This window comes from Priapulus caudatus, unplaced genomic scaffold (assembly GCF_000485595.1).
Source record: "Priapulus caudatus unplaced genomic scaffold, Priapulus_caudatus-5.0.1 Scaffold225, whole genome shotgun sequence".
Lineage (NCBI taxonomy): Eukaryota > Metazoa > Priapulida > Priapulimorpha > Priapulimorphida > Priapulidae > Priapulus > Priapulus caudatus.
The window spans coordinates 327443-346504 of record NW_014577286.1 but is presented as its reverse complement, the minus strand read 5'-3'; the positions used below and the strand labels follow the sequence as shown (position 1 = coordinate 346504).

Sequence of the window (19062 nt, the reverse complement as noted above, 5' to 3'; positions counted from 1 at the left end):
GCTGTGACCAGTTTCTAGTTCTAGGTCACAGCTAGGAGGGTCCTTGGGGCATTCCCCCCCCCGGGGATTAAAAAAAATTAGGCTATATTTGGTGCATTCTGTCGTGAATTTTGAGGGGTCAATTCTGCAAGATAAACCGCTCTGTTGACGTGTTGATGGAAACCGGTGCAAAATCGGTCTAAATCCGCGCCTGATACACGTACATATGAGTACATATGAGTACACTAAAGCCCGTATACACTCTGCGCAGTAAAAGCAGGTTGTGTTTTACAGCAAATATATTCATTGTTTTACATTAATACTAATAATGACAAGTCACACTAGTAAGGAGACACAAGGACTTCAACATGAACAATTCGCTCCCTAGATTTCCTACAACTATTATATATTCGTGCTGAATCTAAAATCTGTGCGATTGTTAATAAAATAGCGGATAAAACTAGATTCAAATAGTCGTGTGTTTCGCAAGGGCCCAGATCGGATAGAGCGGAATCAGCGGAAAAAGCGAATCACAAATACGTCGGACATAACATAACATTTATTCAAAATGAAATATAAGGACATCAGCAACCATCCGACGATAGATATCCAATGAGCAATATCGTGCGTGACCTTGGCTGAGTGCCATTATAGATACAAATTGCAAACAAACTGCTATGAACAACGGACACGCAAAGACTGATCTTACGATTACAAAATTATGCTACGTCTCAGTTCAAGCAATTACCCATATTGCAGAGGCTCGCGCTCTCACGGTGTTTAGGTCCTCTATTTACCGGCGTACAGGACCCTCCATTTACGCGATCATAAGGGCGCCATCGTGTTACTTAAAGACGACCAAAAGATCAAGCTGAAGCACGAATTGTTGAAGGGAGAAGCCGTTGCGTACATTGCTAGGAATATTAGCCTAATGCGGAATAAAGACCGCAAATGGTATTTATCCCCGAGTAGCCTACACACTTGCTTTCTCATCAACGACTAGTCCCAGCCAGCGATTCGTAATATTACGTACGAATGGAGCTGCCCAACTAACCGCTCACTCTCTTTTATATATATATATATATATATATATTATATATATATATATTATATCCGTTAATTTTGTTTGCATTGTTTGGAAATAGAAACACGACAGAGCCAGGAAATCAAGAAACCTATCTGGAAATCTCAAATTATTATGGCCAATGACGATAACAGCCAGAGAATTGCCAAATAGAGATGTGTAGCGGTGTACAGCTGACAGCACTGAGTGGCCATATATACCATATATATATATAATATATATATTATATATATATATATATATATATAATATATATATTATATATTATAATTAAAAATATAATATATATCAGGAGTGATTAATAAGATATTAGTTATTTCCTCCTTTATTACGATGTGTTCACTCTTTTCTATTATTCACTCATATATGCATTATTATGTCACATGTCAGCCTCAGTGCATGGCTCGCTAAAACTATGAAGGGCACATGAAGCACTCAACCGGGCACGCCCGATAACAGTCGAAAAGCAATGACCTGTTAGATTAGTTCATCGAACTTTGCTAGAGTAAAAAACAAACCAGACGCAACGTCTTATGAATAGGCTGGCCTCGTCAGGCAGTAGACACACATGGGAGGACGCGCCCACCTTTAGATAGAATTCGCCATGTATTTCCAGAAAAAGGTTCGCGAGAAAAGGTTTTGTAATGACAGCCACACCCTCAGTCAGATTACAACCGCCACGGACAGGGCTTGGGAGAAGCTATTTCGCACATAAAGGGCTTCCACATTTCCCTTGGCCGTGTGATATATCACACGCGACGCGCTACGATACAATCTAAACGAATAAAACACCATGCTGGCAGCGAATCATCGGTCCTCATAAGTTAGAACCAACATCTTGTTGCTCGGCAATTATAGCCCCATTACATTATTCACGAAACACCAACAACATTTAAAACTATAAATTCGAGACAAGGCGCCCCCTACACATTGCTTTCGATTATTACACGTTCATTTACAACGGTGATCTATTAAAATTTCCACAAAAGCAATTGTATATTTATTATCGAACAGAGCAGATTTTATCAATTAACGTTATTTTTACACGAAATACTCTCTATACATAATTATATAATAATACATAGCCGATTGTGTAAACATGTGCTTAGAACTTTATCACCGGAAATATACCGTAATAGGTGGTTGTGATACACACGGCTGTATCAATTAGCCACGATACCATTCAGTTTGCATTTTATAAAATAATACGTCTATACAATATAACTGTGTTTGATATTAAATGTTTTCTGTTGCGTTCATTATACAAACAACAGCTCTGACACATGTGGTCATCACAAAAATAAAGCAATTTAGAATAGTAATAAAGATGACATTTGTCTGCCAATGATTGCCGAATTTTATATTCCAATCCATAGTATACATGTTTGCCGTAGAACTGAGTCTGTGCAATATTAAGATGGCGCGGTGAAATCTTTCAAACAGCGCCTCATCATTTTTGGAATGTGCAGCAACACCCAATTGAGATTGCCGCAAAACCGCGAAGACTGCTTGGCTAAGCTAAAGTCACCTGGGCCGGACTGGTCACGGATTTACCCCGGATAGGGCAGGATCTCCCGGACCGTTAAAATTTATAATCCGTGGCGAATCCGGGACTTGGATAGCAGGTTAAAATTACGCAGACGCGCGAAAAAAAGCAGTCATCCGGGCCGGATCGTGCCGGACCAGCACGGAGAGCCACCCACGGTATGAACACGCTGAACCACTACGGACCGCCCCGGACCAGCACTGGCAAGCGCCACGACGCATCCAGGATTGTGCCGATGGAAAAGCCGCGACCCAGCAGGGAGTCACCACGGACGCCCGGACCGCCCCGCGACGCGCCACGGACCTCCCCGGATGACACGTACGGACTGCCCGGACCTACTACGACCACCGCCCCGGAAAGCCCCGCGACAGCAAGCATTTTGGCTATAAAGTACACACATATGTATGTATGATGTATGTGTGTTATGTATGTATGTATGTATTGCATCGCATGCTGATGCATGCTGATTGATGTATGATTGTTATTGTAGGTTTTGTGTTGTGTTCTTTGTATTGGTTGTGGGGGGTTTGTAGGTTGGGTGTTGGTCTGGGGTGTGATTGTATTGGGTTGTGTTGTAGTGGATCTTGGTGTGCTGGTGTGGTGCGGTGTGCGTGTGGTGTGTGTGTGTGTGTGTGCGCTGTGGTTGTTGGTCGTACTGTATGTATGTATGTATGCTCATGTATGTATGCTATGTATGATAGTATGTAGTATGTATGTATGTATGTATGTATGTATGTATGTATGTAGTATGTATGTGTGTATATGTATGTATGTATGTTTATGCTATGTGATGCAGGTATGGTATCGTTAATGACATCTAGTATTTGATCATGTATTGATAGTATTTCCTATAGTATTTGATAGTATTGATAGATATTTCATGTCGATGTGGACTTCGATCGGTTGTTTGATCATGTATGTATGTATGTGAGAGATGTGACGTGGAGTGTATGTGATAGATGCCTTATGTATGTATGTAGTGTATCGTAGTGTATGTTGATGTGTATGTGATGATGTGCCTCGTGATAGACTGTATGTATGAGTGTTGATGTATGTTGAGAGGTCGGTATGTGATGTGTGTATGTATGTATGTGATGTATGGTGATCTCATAGTGGCAGTGACGGCAAAATGTACAGCTGAGTCGTGTGTGTGATGGCCACGGACTGCCTCGCGCGCCGCAGTGACACGCTGTGTGGTGTGTCGTGTGTGTTCGTGTGTGTGCTCGACTTTACGCGTCGATTCGGTCGTTTGCGGCGTTAGACCGTCGTTAGCACGCGACTGTCCCGGACCTACACGAGCGCCCACGGACGTCCAGGACAACCCGGATGCGGTGAAAACTTCCGGACCGTCCAGGACCATCCCCGGATGTGTGAAAAGTCTTCCGCGTGAGTGCGCGTCCCGCGCATCACCCCGTGGTGCAATGTTGTTAGGACTAGTGTTTAAAGAGCGGTTCCGGGGCGTGAGTATCCCGCGAATGCGTCCGGACCATCCAAGGACCACCCGCGGACCACCCCGGACCAACCCCGGACCGGCCGCCGACCGTCTTTAGGGGGGGATGTGTGGTGTAGTGAGTGTTGTGTGTGGGTGTGTGTCGATATGTATGATAATTGTATATGTGTGTGTGTATTGTACTGTGTGTGTGTGTGAACCAAGTGCATAGGATTTTCTCACCCCGTGACTCAGTTGTCGGCGCGAGCGTTCCGGCTTCCGTGGGTCCGGAGGTGTTGGTGGTGTGGACTTGTTATGGTCGCTTAGGACATATTAAGTATTGCTCACGTTATGGCTTTCGTACACGCCACAGTCATTTTTTTCACACATCAGGTTTGTATATCGGTTATCCCGTCAGCGTCGGCTTATGAAAGGCTCCATACTTCGTTACCGTGGCATATACGCGCCTATCACGGACGTCACTCCACTCACAGATGGACGTTTCATAAATACCGCGTACACACAACACACACGCACACGTACTTACTACACATCCTACACTATACTCATAACCACACACACACACACACACGAAACACAAGAACACGAACCGACACACACAGGGCCACACAACACACAACTCACACACACATACATAAACACACCTAAATATATCATACACTACTACACACACACACACACACACACACACACACACACACACACACAACACACATACACACATACGCACACGCACACGCACACACAACGCACGCACGCACACACACACACACACACACACACACACACCACACGCACGCGACGACACACACACACACACCTGCACCTATTACACAACACACACACACACAACACGCACACACACACACACGCACATACACACACACACACCACACACAACACACACACACGCACCTGATACACACCACACGACAACACACCACACACAACACACACACACACACACACCACGCACGGCACACACACACAACACACACACACACACACCACACGCACGCACACACCATACATACACACGACAGCACACACACACCACACACACACACACACAGTACACACGCACACGCACATGCACACACACACACACACGCACGCACACACACACAACACACACCCACACACACACACACACAACACGCACGCACGCGGCTGCGGGCGCACACACCACACACACACACACACACACACAACACACACACACACACAGGCACACACGCAGCACACAGCGGCACACACTCACACACACACACGCACCACGCAGTGAGCGCACATTCTACTAGATCAGTTCTGTAACACAACACCACACACACACATTCTCTTACACACAACACACCACACGCACACACGCACACCACGCACGCACGGCACGCATCGAGCGCTGACGACACACTGCACACACACACACACATCACACACACACACACACACACGCGTGTCGCACACACAGCACACAACACACAGCACACCACACACACACACGCACGCACACACACATCACACACACACACAGCACACACATCACACACACAACTTCATCGCTGACCGCCATTGACTCCATTGGTTCATGCTTCTTCAAGAATTCCGCAGGGCAATCGTTAATCACATTTCATGTATCAGAATGGTTGCTAGCGCCAACCTGCACTCTTTTCAGGAGTAAATGTCGACCAGTTTCTCACTACATTCTCCCTTCCCTTGACGGCGTGGATCTAACCAAAGCGGGTCTCTGCCTACGATTCTAATCAGAACTAGGTTGATATACTTACGTACTCCGTGTAGCAGGAGCCAAGGGCTCTGGGGGCGACCACTATGTGCGAGTGTAGGACATTGTTGTGTGAATCACAAGAACGTACTCACTATAGGTTCCGGTAGCTGTCGGCGACATGACGATATATAGTCTTGGAAATCGGGTTGGCCTTCTCTATACGCTAAATATGATCAGTATTTAATTTGCTTCTGCCTGTTTTTGCGTTACTGCTGGTGCTCTTGTACTACTACTGCTTGTTGTCGCTGTGGTTGTTGTTGTTATTGCTTGCTGCTGATGTTTATTGCTGCTGCTGATGCTGCTGTTTAGTTGTATGTTTGCGCTGTGTTACTGCTGTTGGCTTTTTCTTGTTATTGCTTGCTACTGCTGGTGCTGCGGTGCTGATGATGATGATGGCGATGATGGCCGTGATGATAATAATTAATATAAATAATAATACTAACGATTAACAAGCAACAATGAATAAGTATAATAATAATAATAATAATAATTCATGAATAACAGTAACAATGACCATATCGATAATGATAATAACAATAATAATAATTATTGACAACGGCGACTACGGATGGTTACATCTACATCGATATAATTATTGATATCTATAGCAATATCATCCACAACTTTATTACGTGCTTATAATCACACGTGGACTAAGCATGCTATTGATTCCATAGCAGCGGAGAGTGGTAGATTCTTATATAAGAGTTCCTATAATTTGTAAGTTTCACTGGAATGTCTACAGCATAAAGTCAAAAGCTTTTATTCACTTGCCACTGCATTTATTTTTGATAGGCATTTTTTTGTCCCGGCTGCCACACATGGAATCGTTTATGAAGGAACATCCCGAGCTTAAGGAGCAGTGCAAGCGGAAAAAAGCGAAGGTATACACGCATGTATACATGCATCTTGAAACATTAGCGCCATTACACCAGTGATTAGCGATTACTGTCACTGATTGGTCGACACGTGAGACCACGTATAGATGTGTAAATAACAATCGTTTTCCTTCACCCTAACTTTTTTTACTCACTTTTTGTTGCTATTTTTTTTATAATATTCGCACGAGGGCGCTGCATCACTGCATCACTAAATCAATCTATTGGTGGCCGACGTATAGATATATAGATGCATGTCACTTGTTTTCCTTCACATCACAGATTGGTGTTACCATAGACTAAAAATTATTATTAGTTATTATCATTAAGAGTTATTCTTAGTCTATAATGGTACGTCGCATCACATATAATTAAAGCTAGCACATGATTCATGTTGGCAGTTGTCTCAAATGCTCGTCGATGTTCGCAATGAAGAGACGGTTTCCAAGGCATTGGAAAATCTAGAGCCATTATTCGACGAAATAGAGAAGCAACTGATATCGCATTCAGAAGGTTCGTCTACTCAGACACAGCTTCATTACAGAGTCAGTATACAGAGTCTTTACCGGCCCTGGGGCCCTTTGTCAGAAACAAAATTAATCTCAACATTAGTCTTAACATTAACTTCGACTCGTAAACCGTTGACAGAAATATCCTAAGGTTACGAGAACGGAAAATTTCCCCGTCTTAACACTACAGCCTGGCATTAACTTTACGATACTTGGCAAGTAGATATCTATTATACTATAACACCCTCAATCATATGTAACCTGGAGAGACCGTGAACACTTCTAATAAGAAGTGATAATAATCATCCTCTCATTAATCACTCCTGATTTGATGAATATACTACTATATATATCATATATACTATATACTATATATATATTATATATATTGGTATATATACCAGTCAGTGCTTCAAGCTTTACTGACACCGCTACACATTCTCATATTGCATTACTCCTGGCCTGTTATCGTCAGTTCGCGTGTTTGTGGGGGGTGAGCAGGGGTACACCGGGTCATAATATATTTTCCGAGATTTGTCCAGATTAGGGGTTCTGGTGACTTCTCCTGGCTCTGTCACGTCGTTGGTCTATTTCAAATGCACAACACAAAACATATTCAGAGCGCGCGATAATATAGGTTAGGGTGTATGATATATTATAGCTATTATATAGACTATAGTGATATTATATATAAAAGAGAGTGCTGGTCAGGTTTGCTTGGGCAGCTCGTCATATACTACGGTAATTTACGATGCCTGTGCTGACGTAGTCGTGCTGGTCTGGGATGCAGAAGCAAGTGCTGTACTAGCTCGGGATAGGTTGTATACAGTTGCACGCGTGACGTCTTTATTTCCGGCCATTAGCTTATATTCCTACATTAACAACGGCTCTGCTTCAACAATTCGTGTTCAGGCTGATTCTTTTCCGTATCGTCTTTAAACTACACCGATGGCGCACTTCTATTCATTCCGCGTAAATAGGGCGGTCCCTGTACGCAGTAAATAGAAGGACCGGGATGCCTCGTATCGTCCGATATGGTGTGAATGCGTGTGAAAACTTTGGAGACGTACAATATCTTTTGTTAACGTTAGATCAGTCTATCTGCCTGCTGTCCTATGTTGATTCATGCATTTGTTGCATTTGTATCTATAATGCGCACTCTGGCCAAGTCCACGCCAGATATGCTCTCATTGATATCTATCGTCGCGGATGTTTGCTGATGCTCCTATATTTCATTTTGCAATAAATGTATGTTATGTCGACGTATTTTGTGATTCGCTTTTTCCCGCCTGATCGCTCTATCCCGCATCTGGGCCTTGCCGAACACTACGGACTATTGTGAATCTAGTTGTATCCAGCCTATTTTATTAAACAATCCACAAGATTTTAAGGGTCTTTTTTGGATTCAGCACGAATATATATATTGTAGGAATTAGGGAGCGAATGTTCATGTTGAAGTCCTTGTGTCTCCTTTACCTAGTGTACCTGTCAATTACATTAGTTATTAATTGTAAACAATGATATATATTTTGCTGTAAAACACAACCTGCTTTGTTTACTGCGCAGAGTGTATACGGAGCTTTTAGTTGTAATCATTATTGCTAACTCTATATGTACGTGGTATTTCAGTTCGCGCTGATTAGCAGCCGATTGCACCGGTTTCCATCAACGGTTCACAGGCTGGGTTATCTTCAGAATTTGGACCCTCACAAATTCACCAGAATGCACCAAATATAGCCTATTTTTTAAAAATCCCCGGGGGGTTGGGAATGAAAACCCCGGACCCTTCCTAGCTTGTGACTAGACTATTGGAATACTGGTCACCCAGAACCCTCTGGAATCCGCCCCTGGTACTTGTGTGTTTTTGTACGTGCGCATGCTTATTTGTCTTTCTATGTTTTTTCTCTGCTATCGAGCATACCGAAATAAAGTAGTCTGCATTTTTTTGCGTGCCGAAGTGTGCATTCGTGTGATTTATCGCCACTGTTCGCACACGTTCATCGCAGGTGGTGGAGCAGCCTTTCGTGACGTGTCCTACAAGCCGTCTCCTGCACAGGGAGTAGGCACATGCCCTTCGGTGGGTGTAGTAAGTAGCAGTGTCGTTACGTTTACCGTTTCTATCGTTGGTCTTATCATCATTAACGGACGTCGTAATCGCCGGAGGAGAAAATTTAAGTTCACCAGTGGCTGTGACCCCTGCCAGTAAAGATTGAGTGACCCAGAGTGCCTGTCTACCGCTCAAGCTGTATATGAATCCGTTGTCATTCTACACTCAGCAGGTACGTACTACATATGATTTAGGGCGTGGCTATTCGTACTTCCAGTGTTAACATTATTTATGGTACTATTTTTTACGACATGTTCTCAGTGTGACATGTCGAGGGCTATTATTACACCATAGATAGTGTTGTGGATCCATAAGATAGGTATATAAGATATGGCCGAGTCGCGTTTATTGTTAGGGTTCGTGCGTTTAGGCGTTAGGTTAGAGTTAGCTCTCTCGTGCATTATGTCTGCATATACGGAAAGTATCGGGAGGATATCACGCAAGTCCAACAATTTGCAACTGCGACATGCTCGCTTACCGGAACTATTAACGTCAGTTTATTGCGTTATTTACGGCGTTATGCGCTTGCATCGTGTAAGAATAGTCCATAATTTTAATTGTTACGTACTGGTGGTAAATAGCACGTACGGGTTATAATTTACGCACCCGGCTCGAATTAACTTGCACTAGGCCGGCAAGAACAAGTCCGCACCTGCAGCTACAGCCACACACGCATCTATTGACTATTTATATACAACATACTATATATACAATATATACAATATATACAATATATATATATATATATATATATACTATATATATAAAAGTTGTATATATATAGTCAATAGATGGCGTGTGTCGCTGTGCTGCAGCGTGCGGACTTGTTCTTGCTGCCAGTGATTAGGTGCACCCAGTATGTTGTACTATCTGTATTATGAATCTGTCCGAGTAAATGTTACTGGTCTAACAGCTTATTTATTAGCCCGTTATCTTAGCTTCTTATTTGATAATCAGGAAAGCCAATTCGCGGAAGGTAAGCGATCAGTGAAACGATATAGGACACTGGACCTGGCCGGACCTGAAGAATTAGAAGCACGTAGTCTGATAGGTCGGCAGCCAGGCGGCAAACTAATTATAAATCAGATGGCAGGCGAGCTACGACGGCACGATTCGCGAGGGGAAAGGTGCTGAACGATATTGGCTTAAAATTGACTTGATAAATGTAAAGCTACAATTAAATGAGATAAATCCGAACAGCGAACAGCTAGAATAGTTGATAAACCTATAATCTAACAATTAAACCCTACATGCTTACGTTACTATAGTTATGTTACTGTGCTTACCTTCGGCACACACAAGGTCCTGTTTTGCGCTAGAGAGAAGAAACTGTCTCCGTCAGGAAGAATGTCGTCCGATGGACATACTGCGTCTTGAGCAGTACGAGCGCATCGGTACATGAAGATCAACCCGATGATTGACCGGTTACCTGCCGCAGCATGGAGACACGATCATCGCTGACTCGCAACTGCATCATTGACTACCTGAAAAACATTCTCTCAGGACGCACCCGTGCGGCAATGCTGGTTGCCCATGCGGATTACACCCGGTACGGTTTTTTATTTCGCTTCCCTCCATCAACCCGCTTCATAAACTCCCATGGCAATCTCCTGTCCGGGCATATCACGAAACTGCCAAATATTGCGACTATCTTTGCCAGGAGACACGCCACACTTTGTTCCCTGCTGACGGGCACTCCGAACGCTGCGCACTGGCAAAGCATTTCCTGTCAGAAACTGGGTCGCCGTGCCTGTAGAAAGACAATCACCTACGGTTTGTTCTTTCAATCGACATCTAGTGTCAGAACCTCTCGGAGCAACGGATCGCTTACATGGGAGCACGCCCCAGACGTAATATGTTTCATTGATAGTTGATTACCCTATCATCTGCTGATTAAATTGAATATGATAGCCGATTCATTGATTAAAACAGCAGCATGCACCCGCGTCGTACGCAGTGAGGAGAGTACATTAATGATATATACGCATATTTACTCTACACTACTAACTATATACCTATATATATCATTATATATACTATAATTATGGATAATATAATGTTTCGTGTGACGCGTATATAATAATAACATAACATGTAATGCACTTCTGGTGAACATAGCCGTTGAAATAGGGCGACTTGTCACTCGCGTAGCTTCACATCTCGGGATCGATATAAATTATTGGATATCGGACTCACAGGCCGGGTCTATCGACTCGATCAAAGTTATACGCATGTGGCTCGCAGCGCATCATTGACACTCCACACTTTTTGGGACTCGATCGTGAACGCATGCGTACAGATGGCGTTTCATAACCGTGACGGATAACGATTACAACTGTAGTGTGAAATGAAGTGCGTGTGAAGTAGATATATATGTTACCAGCAGTCTTGCGTTTTGCGCAATCTCAAGGTGTCGCTGCACAATTCCAAGATGATGAGGCGCTGTTTGAAGATTTCACCGCGCCATCTTAAGATTGCACAGATCTCAGTTCTACGCACAACATGTATACTATGGATTTGAATAAAATTCGCGAAATCATTGGCAGACAAATGTCATTCTTTATTACTATTCTAAATTGCTTTATTTTTGTGATGACCACATGTGTAAGAGCTTGTTGTTTGTATAGACGCAACAGAAAACATTTTAATATCAACACAGTTTATTGTATAGACGTATTATTTTATAAAATGCAAACTGAATGGTATCGTGGCTATAATTGATACACCGTGTGTATCACAACCACCTATTAGGTATATTTCGTGTGATAAAGTTCTAACGATGTTTACACAATCGGCTATGTATTATTATATAATTATGTATAGAGAGTATTTCGTGTAAAAATAACGTTATTGATAAAATCTCTGTTGATAAATATATACAATTGCTTTTGTGGAAATTTTATATAGATTCATCCGTTGTAAATGAACGTGTAATAATCGAAGCAATGTGTAGGGGCGCCTTGTCTCGAATTTATAGTTTTAATGTTGTTGGTGTGTTCGTGAAAATGTAATGGGGCTATAATTGCCGCAACAAAGATGTTGGTTCTACTTATGAGGGACCGATGATTCCTGCCAGCATGGGTTTTATTGTTTAGATTGTATCGTAGCGCGTGCGTGGTATATATCACACGGCCAAGGGACATGTGGAAGCCTTTATGTGCGAATGGCTTCTCCCAACCCTGTCCGTGGCGGTGTATCTGACTGAGGGGTGGCTGTCATTACAAAAACCTTTTCTCGCGCAACTTTCTGGAAAGACATGGCGAATTCTATCTAAAGGTGGCGCGCAATGGTGTCTATTGACTGACGTGCAGCGCCACCTATTCATAAGACGTGCGTCTGGTTGTTTTTACTCTAGGCAAAGTCGATGAACTAATCTAACAGCATTGCTTATCGACTGTTATCGGGCGTCCGGTTGAGTCTTCATGTGCCCTCAATAGTTTTACGAGCCATGCACTGAGCTGACTGTACATAATAATCATATCAGGAGTGAATAACTAAGTATGTCTGATTAATCCATCGCTGATGTATATATATATATAGTATATATAGGTATATATTATAGTATATATATCGTATATATATATATATTATTCGTAATGAGTATGATATATGGATATATGCAGGGGCGTGCAAGGGTGGCTCAGTGCTACACCGCTACAGCATTTCATATTGCGATTATCTGGGCTTGTTTCGTCGAGTTGGGCATGAATGTAAGGTTGAGAGTTCCAGATAGTTTCTTGATTTCCTGGGCTTGTCGTGGTTTTAGATTCAAAATGCAAACAAAATCGTAACGGCATACTATATATATATATATATATTTATATATAGATAATTATATATAACAAAAGAGAGTGCGGTTAGTTGGCAGCTCCATTCCTGCGTAATTGACGATGGCCTGCTGAGTAGTCGTTGAATGAGAAGCAAGTGTGTACTATCGGAGATGGGAAATAATTTGCAGCGTTCTTTATGCATTAGGGCTATGATTCCTACAATTTACTCACCGGGTTTTCCTGGTCAACAATTGTGTGTCGGAGTGGAGTCTTTTTGGTTCGTCTGTTAACGTAAGCAGATGGGCGCGACTTTAGTCTCGGGTGAGGAATAGGGTCTGTAGCGAGGTAAATAGGAGGACCTAAAACCGGGAGCGCGAGGCGCTAGCAGTATGGGTAATTGCTGCAAACTGGAGTACATATTTTGGTAACGTAGATCGGAGTGCTATTGGGGTGTCCGTTGCTCATGCATTTGGTTGGTGGGCGAGGTTGGGTGGGGGTATCTATAGCGACTCAGGCCAAGGGGTCGCAGGGCGCGGGAGGGACGTAGGTCTCATGATATCTGATGGTGGGGATGTTGGCTAGAGGCTATATATTTATTTTGGAAATGAAGATGTGGTAGGTGTGTAGTGTGTCGAAGTATGTTGGGTGATTCGCTTTTTCCGCGGTGGATTCGCCTGCTATGAGCGATCTGGGCCTTGGCGAACACACGGACTATTGGGAAGATTGAGTTTATCCGGCGGCTCGGTTGAGTTAACGAATCCACGAGATTTTAGGGGATTGCAGCACGGATATAGTATAGTTGTGGAGAATTGGGAGCGAATGTTCGATGTTGAGAGTTGCGTGGTGTGCTAGTACTAGTGGATTGCAAGTTATGGAGTATTAAGGTGTAACGAATGAAGTATATGCCTGTAAACAAACTGGGCGGCTTTACGGGTGGCGGGGGAGAGATGTATAATCGGCGGGCGTTTAGGGTGTACTTTCATATGCTACTATATGGTAGTGTATAGGCGGCGGATTTAGGCGATTTGCGCCAGGTTTCATCAACCGGTCACAGGCTGGTTTCTGTTTCAGAAGTTGACGCTCAAAATTAGCCGAGAATGCGACAATATAGCCTAATTTTTTTTAATCCCGGAGGGGGAATGCCCAGGACCCTCCTAGCTGTGGACTGAGAAGACTATGGAAACTGTGTCACCCAAACAATTGGCATCGCCCTGGTACTTGTGTGTGTGTAGCGTGGCGCATGCTTATTAGTCTTTCTTATGTTCTTTCTAAGGGCGTGATGAGCATACGGTAAAGTAAGTAGTGGCTGAATTTGTGTTGTGCCAGAGGTCATCGTGGTGCTTTATGCGGACTGTGGGGGGCAGCACAGCCGATGCGCAGTTGAGCTGGGAAGGAGCCTTTGATGCGTGGTGCTGAGTACAGCGGTCTGCAGCTAGTAGTAGGCCTTAGTCGAGTGAGCAGGTGTCGGTTACGGTGTTTACCGATGTCTATCGGTTGGTCTGTATGATCATTACGACGCGTAAGTCGCGGAGTGGGATTAATTCAGGGCTGTGGCTGCAGAGAAGAGTGAGTGACCAGGGTGCTAGTCGTTACCGGTGTCAAGGCTGGGATGGATGAAATCCGGTTGTCCATTTGACATTGCGGCAGGGCTACGTCACTACATGATATTAGGCGTGGGCTGGCGGTAGGTATAGAGTTGAGAGTTAGGGATTTTTGGCAGTCTTCTGGATATAGGAAGGCAAGTATACGGAGGAGTATACGGAAGTTGCCACAATTTGCAATGCGCATGCGGTTTACGCGGAACGGATTACGTGGATATATGAGTTAGCGGTTGCATGTGGTAAGATAGGTCTAAATAATTGTTAATCGACTGGTCGTAAGAATAGCAAGTACGGCCGTATAATTTACGCCCCGGTGATTTAAATTTGCACTGCAGCAAGAACAGTCCGCACCTGCAGTATCAGCAACACGCATATATGGAGATTATATAGCAGACATAGTATATAATATTATAAGATATAGGGCAAGAGGAGGTAAGATAAGGATTATATAATAGAATATATATTAGTAGTAGTATATATATGGAGTAGGTATACGAGTTGGGGAGGTATATGATCAATAGATGCGGATGTCGTGCTGTAGCTGCCAGTGCGACTTGTCTTGCTGCCATGATTTAGGTGCAGCAGGTGTAATGTTGTACGGTGATCGTGTATCTAGTGAATGCTGTCGAGTAGAATGCTAGTGGTTGAAGCGAGCTGTATTTACTTAGGACGTATTTGCTGTTATTGGTGATAATCCGAAAAAGCAATTCGATGAAAGGTGGGGATTAAGTGAAACGGATATTAGGACACGGGACTGCCGCGGGCATAAGATTAGAAGGAGTTCTGTAGGTGCGGCAGAGGAAAACTAAGTATAGGTCAATGGACGGGGAGGGGACGAACGGCGATCGGATGAAAGGATGGTTGGAAATTGAGTGATAAATGTAAATTAATTAAATAGATAAATCGAACAGCGACAGTAGAATATTTGTTAACAGTATATCTAAACAATAAACCTACATGCCTACGTTACTATAGTTATGTTCTGTGGTTACATTAACATTCGCACACAAGCCGTACTGTTTGACGCTAGAAGAGAAGAAACTGTAGGTGGGAATGTAGCCGTGGACATACTGCGGTCTTGAGCAGTATCGAGCCTGGTACATGAGTATCAACCCGATGGTTGAGGTACGGCCTTGCAGCATGGAGACAGATCATCGGGTGCAGCTCGCAAGATGCTGCATTGACTAACCTGGAGAAGAGGGGGGGTCTCAGGAGGGTGCGTGGAATGCTGTTGCATGGGATACGACGCGGGGTGGTTTTTGGATTTGCGCTGACAGTCAATCAACGGCTGGTTCTAAAGTGTGTAAGTGTACTCGGCAGTGGCATCTCTGTCCGGGATTACAGGAAAGCGCAAATAATTGCGACTATCTTTGCAGGAGACACGCACACGTTGTTCCCTGCTGGGGAGGGATCGAATGCCCAGTGACAAAGAATTTCGTGCAGAGGAACTGGTCGACGGTCGTGTTAGAAAGAATGCACTACGGTTTGTATCTTTAATCGGACGGAGGCTTAGGTCAGAAACTTCGAGCACGCGAAGTCCTTAATGGAGCACGCCAAAGGTTAAATATGTTTCGCAGGTGACATTGGAGTAGCGCTATCGTGATTAAATTGATGATGATACGATTATTGATTGAAGAGGCGAGGATTGCACCGGGTCGGGTACGGGCGTGGAAGACGGAGTACATTGATGGAGGTATGTAGTAGTAGGATAGTAATAGAGGATGATGATATAGATGATGGTTAAGTATAATATAGTAGTCAGAAGTATAACAGTGAATCATTAATGGGATTCTGAGTGAACATGCGTGAAAATTGGTAATCGTAGCTTGATTATCTACTCGAGATAATTATTGAGTATCTATAGCAATATCATCACACGTTATTACGTGTTATATCACACGTGACTAAGAATGCGGATTATTACAGGTAGCAGCGAAGTGTGGTAGGTTCTTATATAGAAGAGGTCCTAGATAATTGGTAAGTTCACTGAATGTCTACAGCTAAGTTCAAAAGCTTTTATTCACTTTGGCAAGTGCATTTATTTTTGATAGGCAGTTTTTTTGCCCGGCTGCGCAAATGGGAATGGTAGGAAGGAACATCCGGCTTAAAGGAGCAGTGCAGCGGAAAAAGCGAGATATAAACACATGGTATACGGATCTTGAATGCGATTAGCGCATTACATAGTGATGAGGAATTATGTCTCACTGATCGCGTCGACACGTGAGATGTGTGAAATAACGGGTATAGGATGTGTAAAGATATACAATGTTGGGTTCTTCAGCCCTATAACTTTTTTGTTACTCAATTTGTGTTGGATATTTCGGGTATAATGTATTGGCGCACGAGGGCGCTGCATCAATGCATCACTAAATCAATCTAATTGGTGGCGAGCGGTATGAGATATATAGAGGTGGCGCATGTGCACTTGTTTCGTGCAAGCGAGTCAGGCAGGAATTAGTGGTTACGCAGTGAGAGCTAAAATTATTATTAGTTATTATCATTAAGAGTTATTATTGTTATAATTGGTACGTCGGACATCACATATAATTAAAGCTAGCACATATTATGTTGGGCAGTTGGCTCAATGCTCGTCGGATGTTCGCAAGAAGGAGAGACGGGTTCCAAAAGGCGGCATTGGAGAATTCTAGAGCCATTAAAATTGACGACGAGGCATAGAAAAGAAAAGCTAAACTGCAAGTTAATCGAAATTAGAAAAGGTTCGTCTAAAACTCGGACACGGGCGTTCTCAGAAGGCGTCAGTTAGCCGAGTCTTTTCCGGCCCTGGGTACTTTTGTCGACACTTAAAAGTCTCAACAATTGAGTCTTACCTTAAGCTTGAACTGGGAAACGTTGCCCAATTGCCTACAGGTTAGCGCACGCGGAAATTTCGCGCGGGTCTTAAACAATACGGGGCATGGTGGCCTTAAAAACAGGTGTTGGGGGGTAGGGTGTGGCCAGTAGAAAGATGCTGATGGTTCACGTCTGGGGCACCTCAGATCCTAAACGTGAACTGTGTGGGAGGGGTTTGCTCTGTAAATTCGCCCCGGATTGGGCTGGGTTTTATAAACATTAAACTGAGTATAAGTATATCTTCTATATAATATAAATATAGTATGAAACAAAATAAATAAAAACAAATAATGAAAAAAAATAATAATAAAAAGAATAGTATATGTACGATATACGATAAATGTGTGGGTGCGCGTCGGCGTGCGTGCGCGCGTGCGCGTACGTTTATGTGCGCGTGTGTTTTAGAAATAGTAAGAGAGGTTTTTACAACGCTGGTGTTCAAAATATTGTGCTTGTGCTTCAGAACGCGCCAACTGGTGGTTGTGCTGCGAGCACGTGACCCCGGCTGACATCATTCTCTGCATCTTGCTGGAGAGACTCACGTTTGTCGGACTGATGGAGCGGTACTGGGGTTCTGGGAAGAGACCAGCTATAGCAGCCTACCGCGCTCGCTCTCAAGCACACCCGCCTTTCATGGCGCTCCCGCGAAATTAGTGCTAATGAGCAGTATATGTGGTGCACGAAAACTTGGAAAGTCGGAACTAAAATTTCTTCTGACTTTAATGCCGTCAGGTTGAGTGCGCGCATGATAAGCTCTAGTGATTACTCCAAATGCATACGCACGCACGCACGCACACACACATCGCGCATGGCGTATAGCAACACTAAGATCAGGAGTGAATAATAGAGATCTCTATTAATAGAGATTAATTAGAGATAATTAGAGATTAATTAGAGATAATTAATAGAGATCTCTATTATTCCTGCTACTCGATGCTTGCTATTGATCTCTAAGATGTAATACTGTAGTTATATTTTGGCAATCTTTTCGGTTTATTGCTATTAACTAATCGCTGTGGTGGTGGACAGTCTGGTCCGCCGTACAAGGTTCTACCTGATTGACTCTGTTACATTACTGAATAAACTTTATTCAAATCTCATGAGACGAATTAGTGTTTCCAGACCGCATATTTTTTTAATACTGCAACGAAAATGAATTCGTCACGCGTATACGGTACATGGAATCCTGTGTATTGATGTTTAGCGTTAAATGATCGAATCTGCCTAGACCCGTGATTGTCATGATCAATTATTACTGCTTGTACATCTTTTGGTATAAACATTAAATAAAATTGCAGCAAAAGAATTTGCACTCACTTACTGGTACGTGATTTTGGAGCTATGCAATTTCGTGTCGGATGCACGCGATTATTATTTGATTAGGGCGTGCTATAATATTTATATTTAATCTTTCCGATAATGTAGACGAAAAGCTTACCATGACTCTTCAGGGGCGGATTCAGAAGGGGGGTCGAGGGGGTTCGGACCCCCCCTTTTTACCACAA

At 43.3% G+C, this 19062-nt stretch overlaps 1 protein-coding gene across 1 annotated transcript; it reads left to right on the top strand.

Annotated features, from left to right (window-relative positions):
* The first annotated feature begins 6641 nt into the window (after window positions 1–6641).
* Window positions 6642–18860, top strand: LOC106807607 (ganglioside-induced differentiation-associated protein 1-like). Its single transcript, XM_014810001.1, has 3 exons — window positions 6642–6726; window positions 7122–7233; window positions 18021–18860. Exons 1-3 carry the CDS (start codon window positions 6664–6666, stop codon window positions 18209–18211), a joined length of 366 nt encoding a protein of 121 aa, XP_014665487.1. The 5' UTR covers window positions 6642–6663; the 3' UTR covers window positions 18212–18860.
* Window positions 18861–19062: the final 202 nt, after the last annotated feature.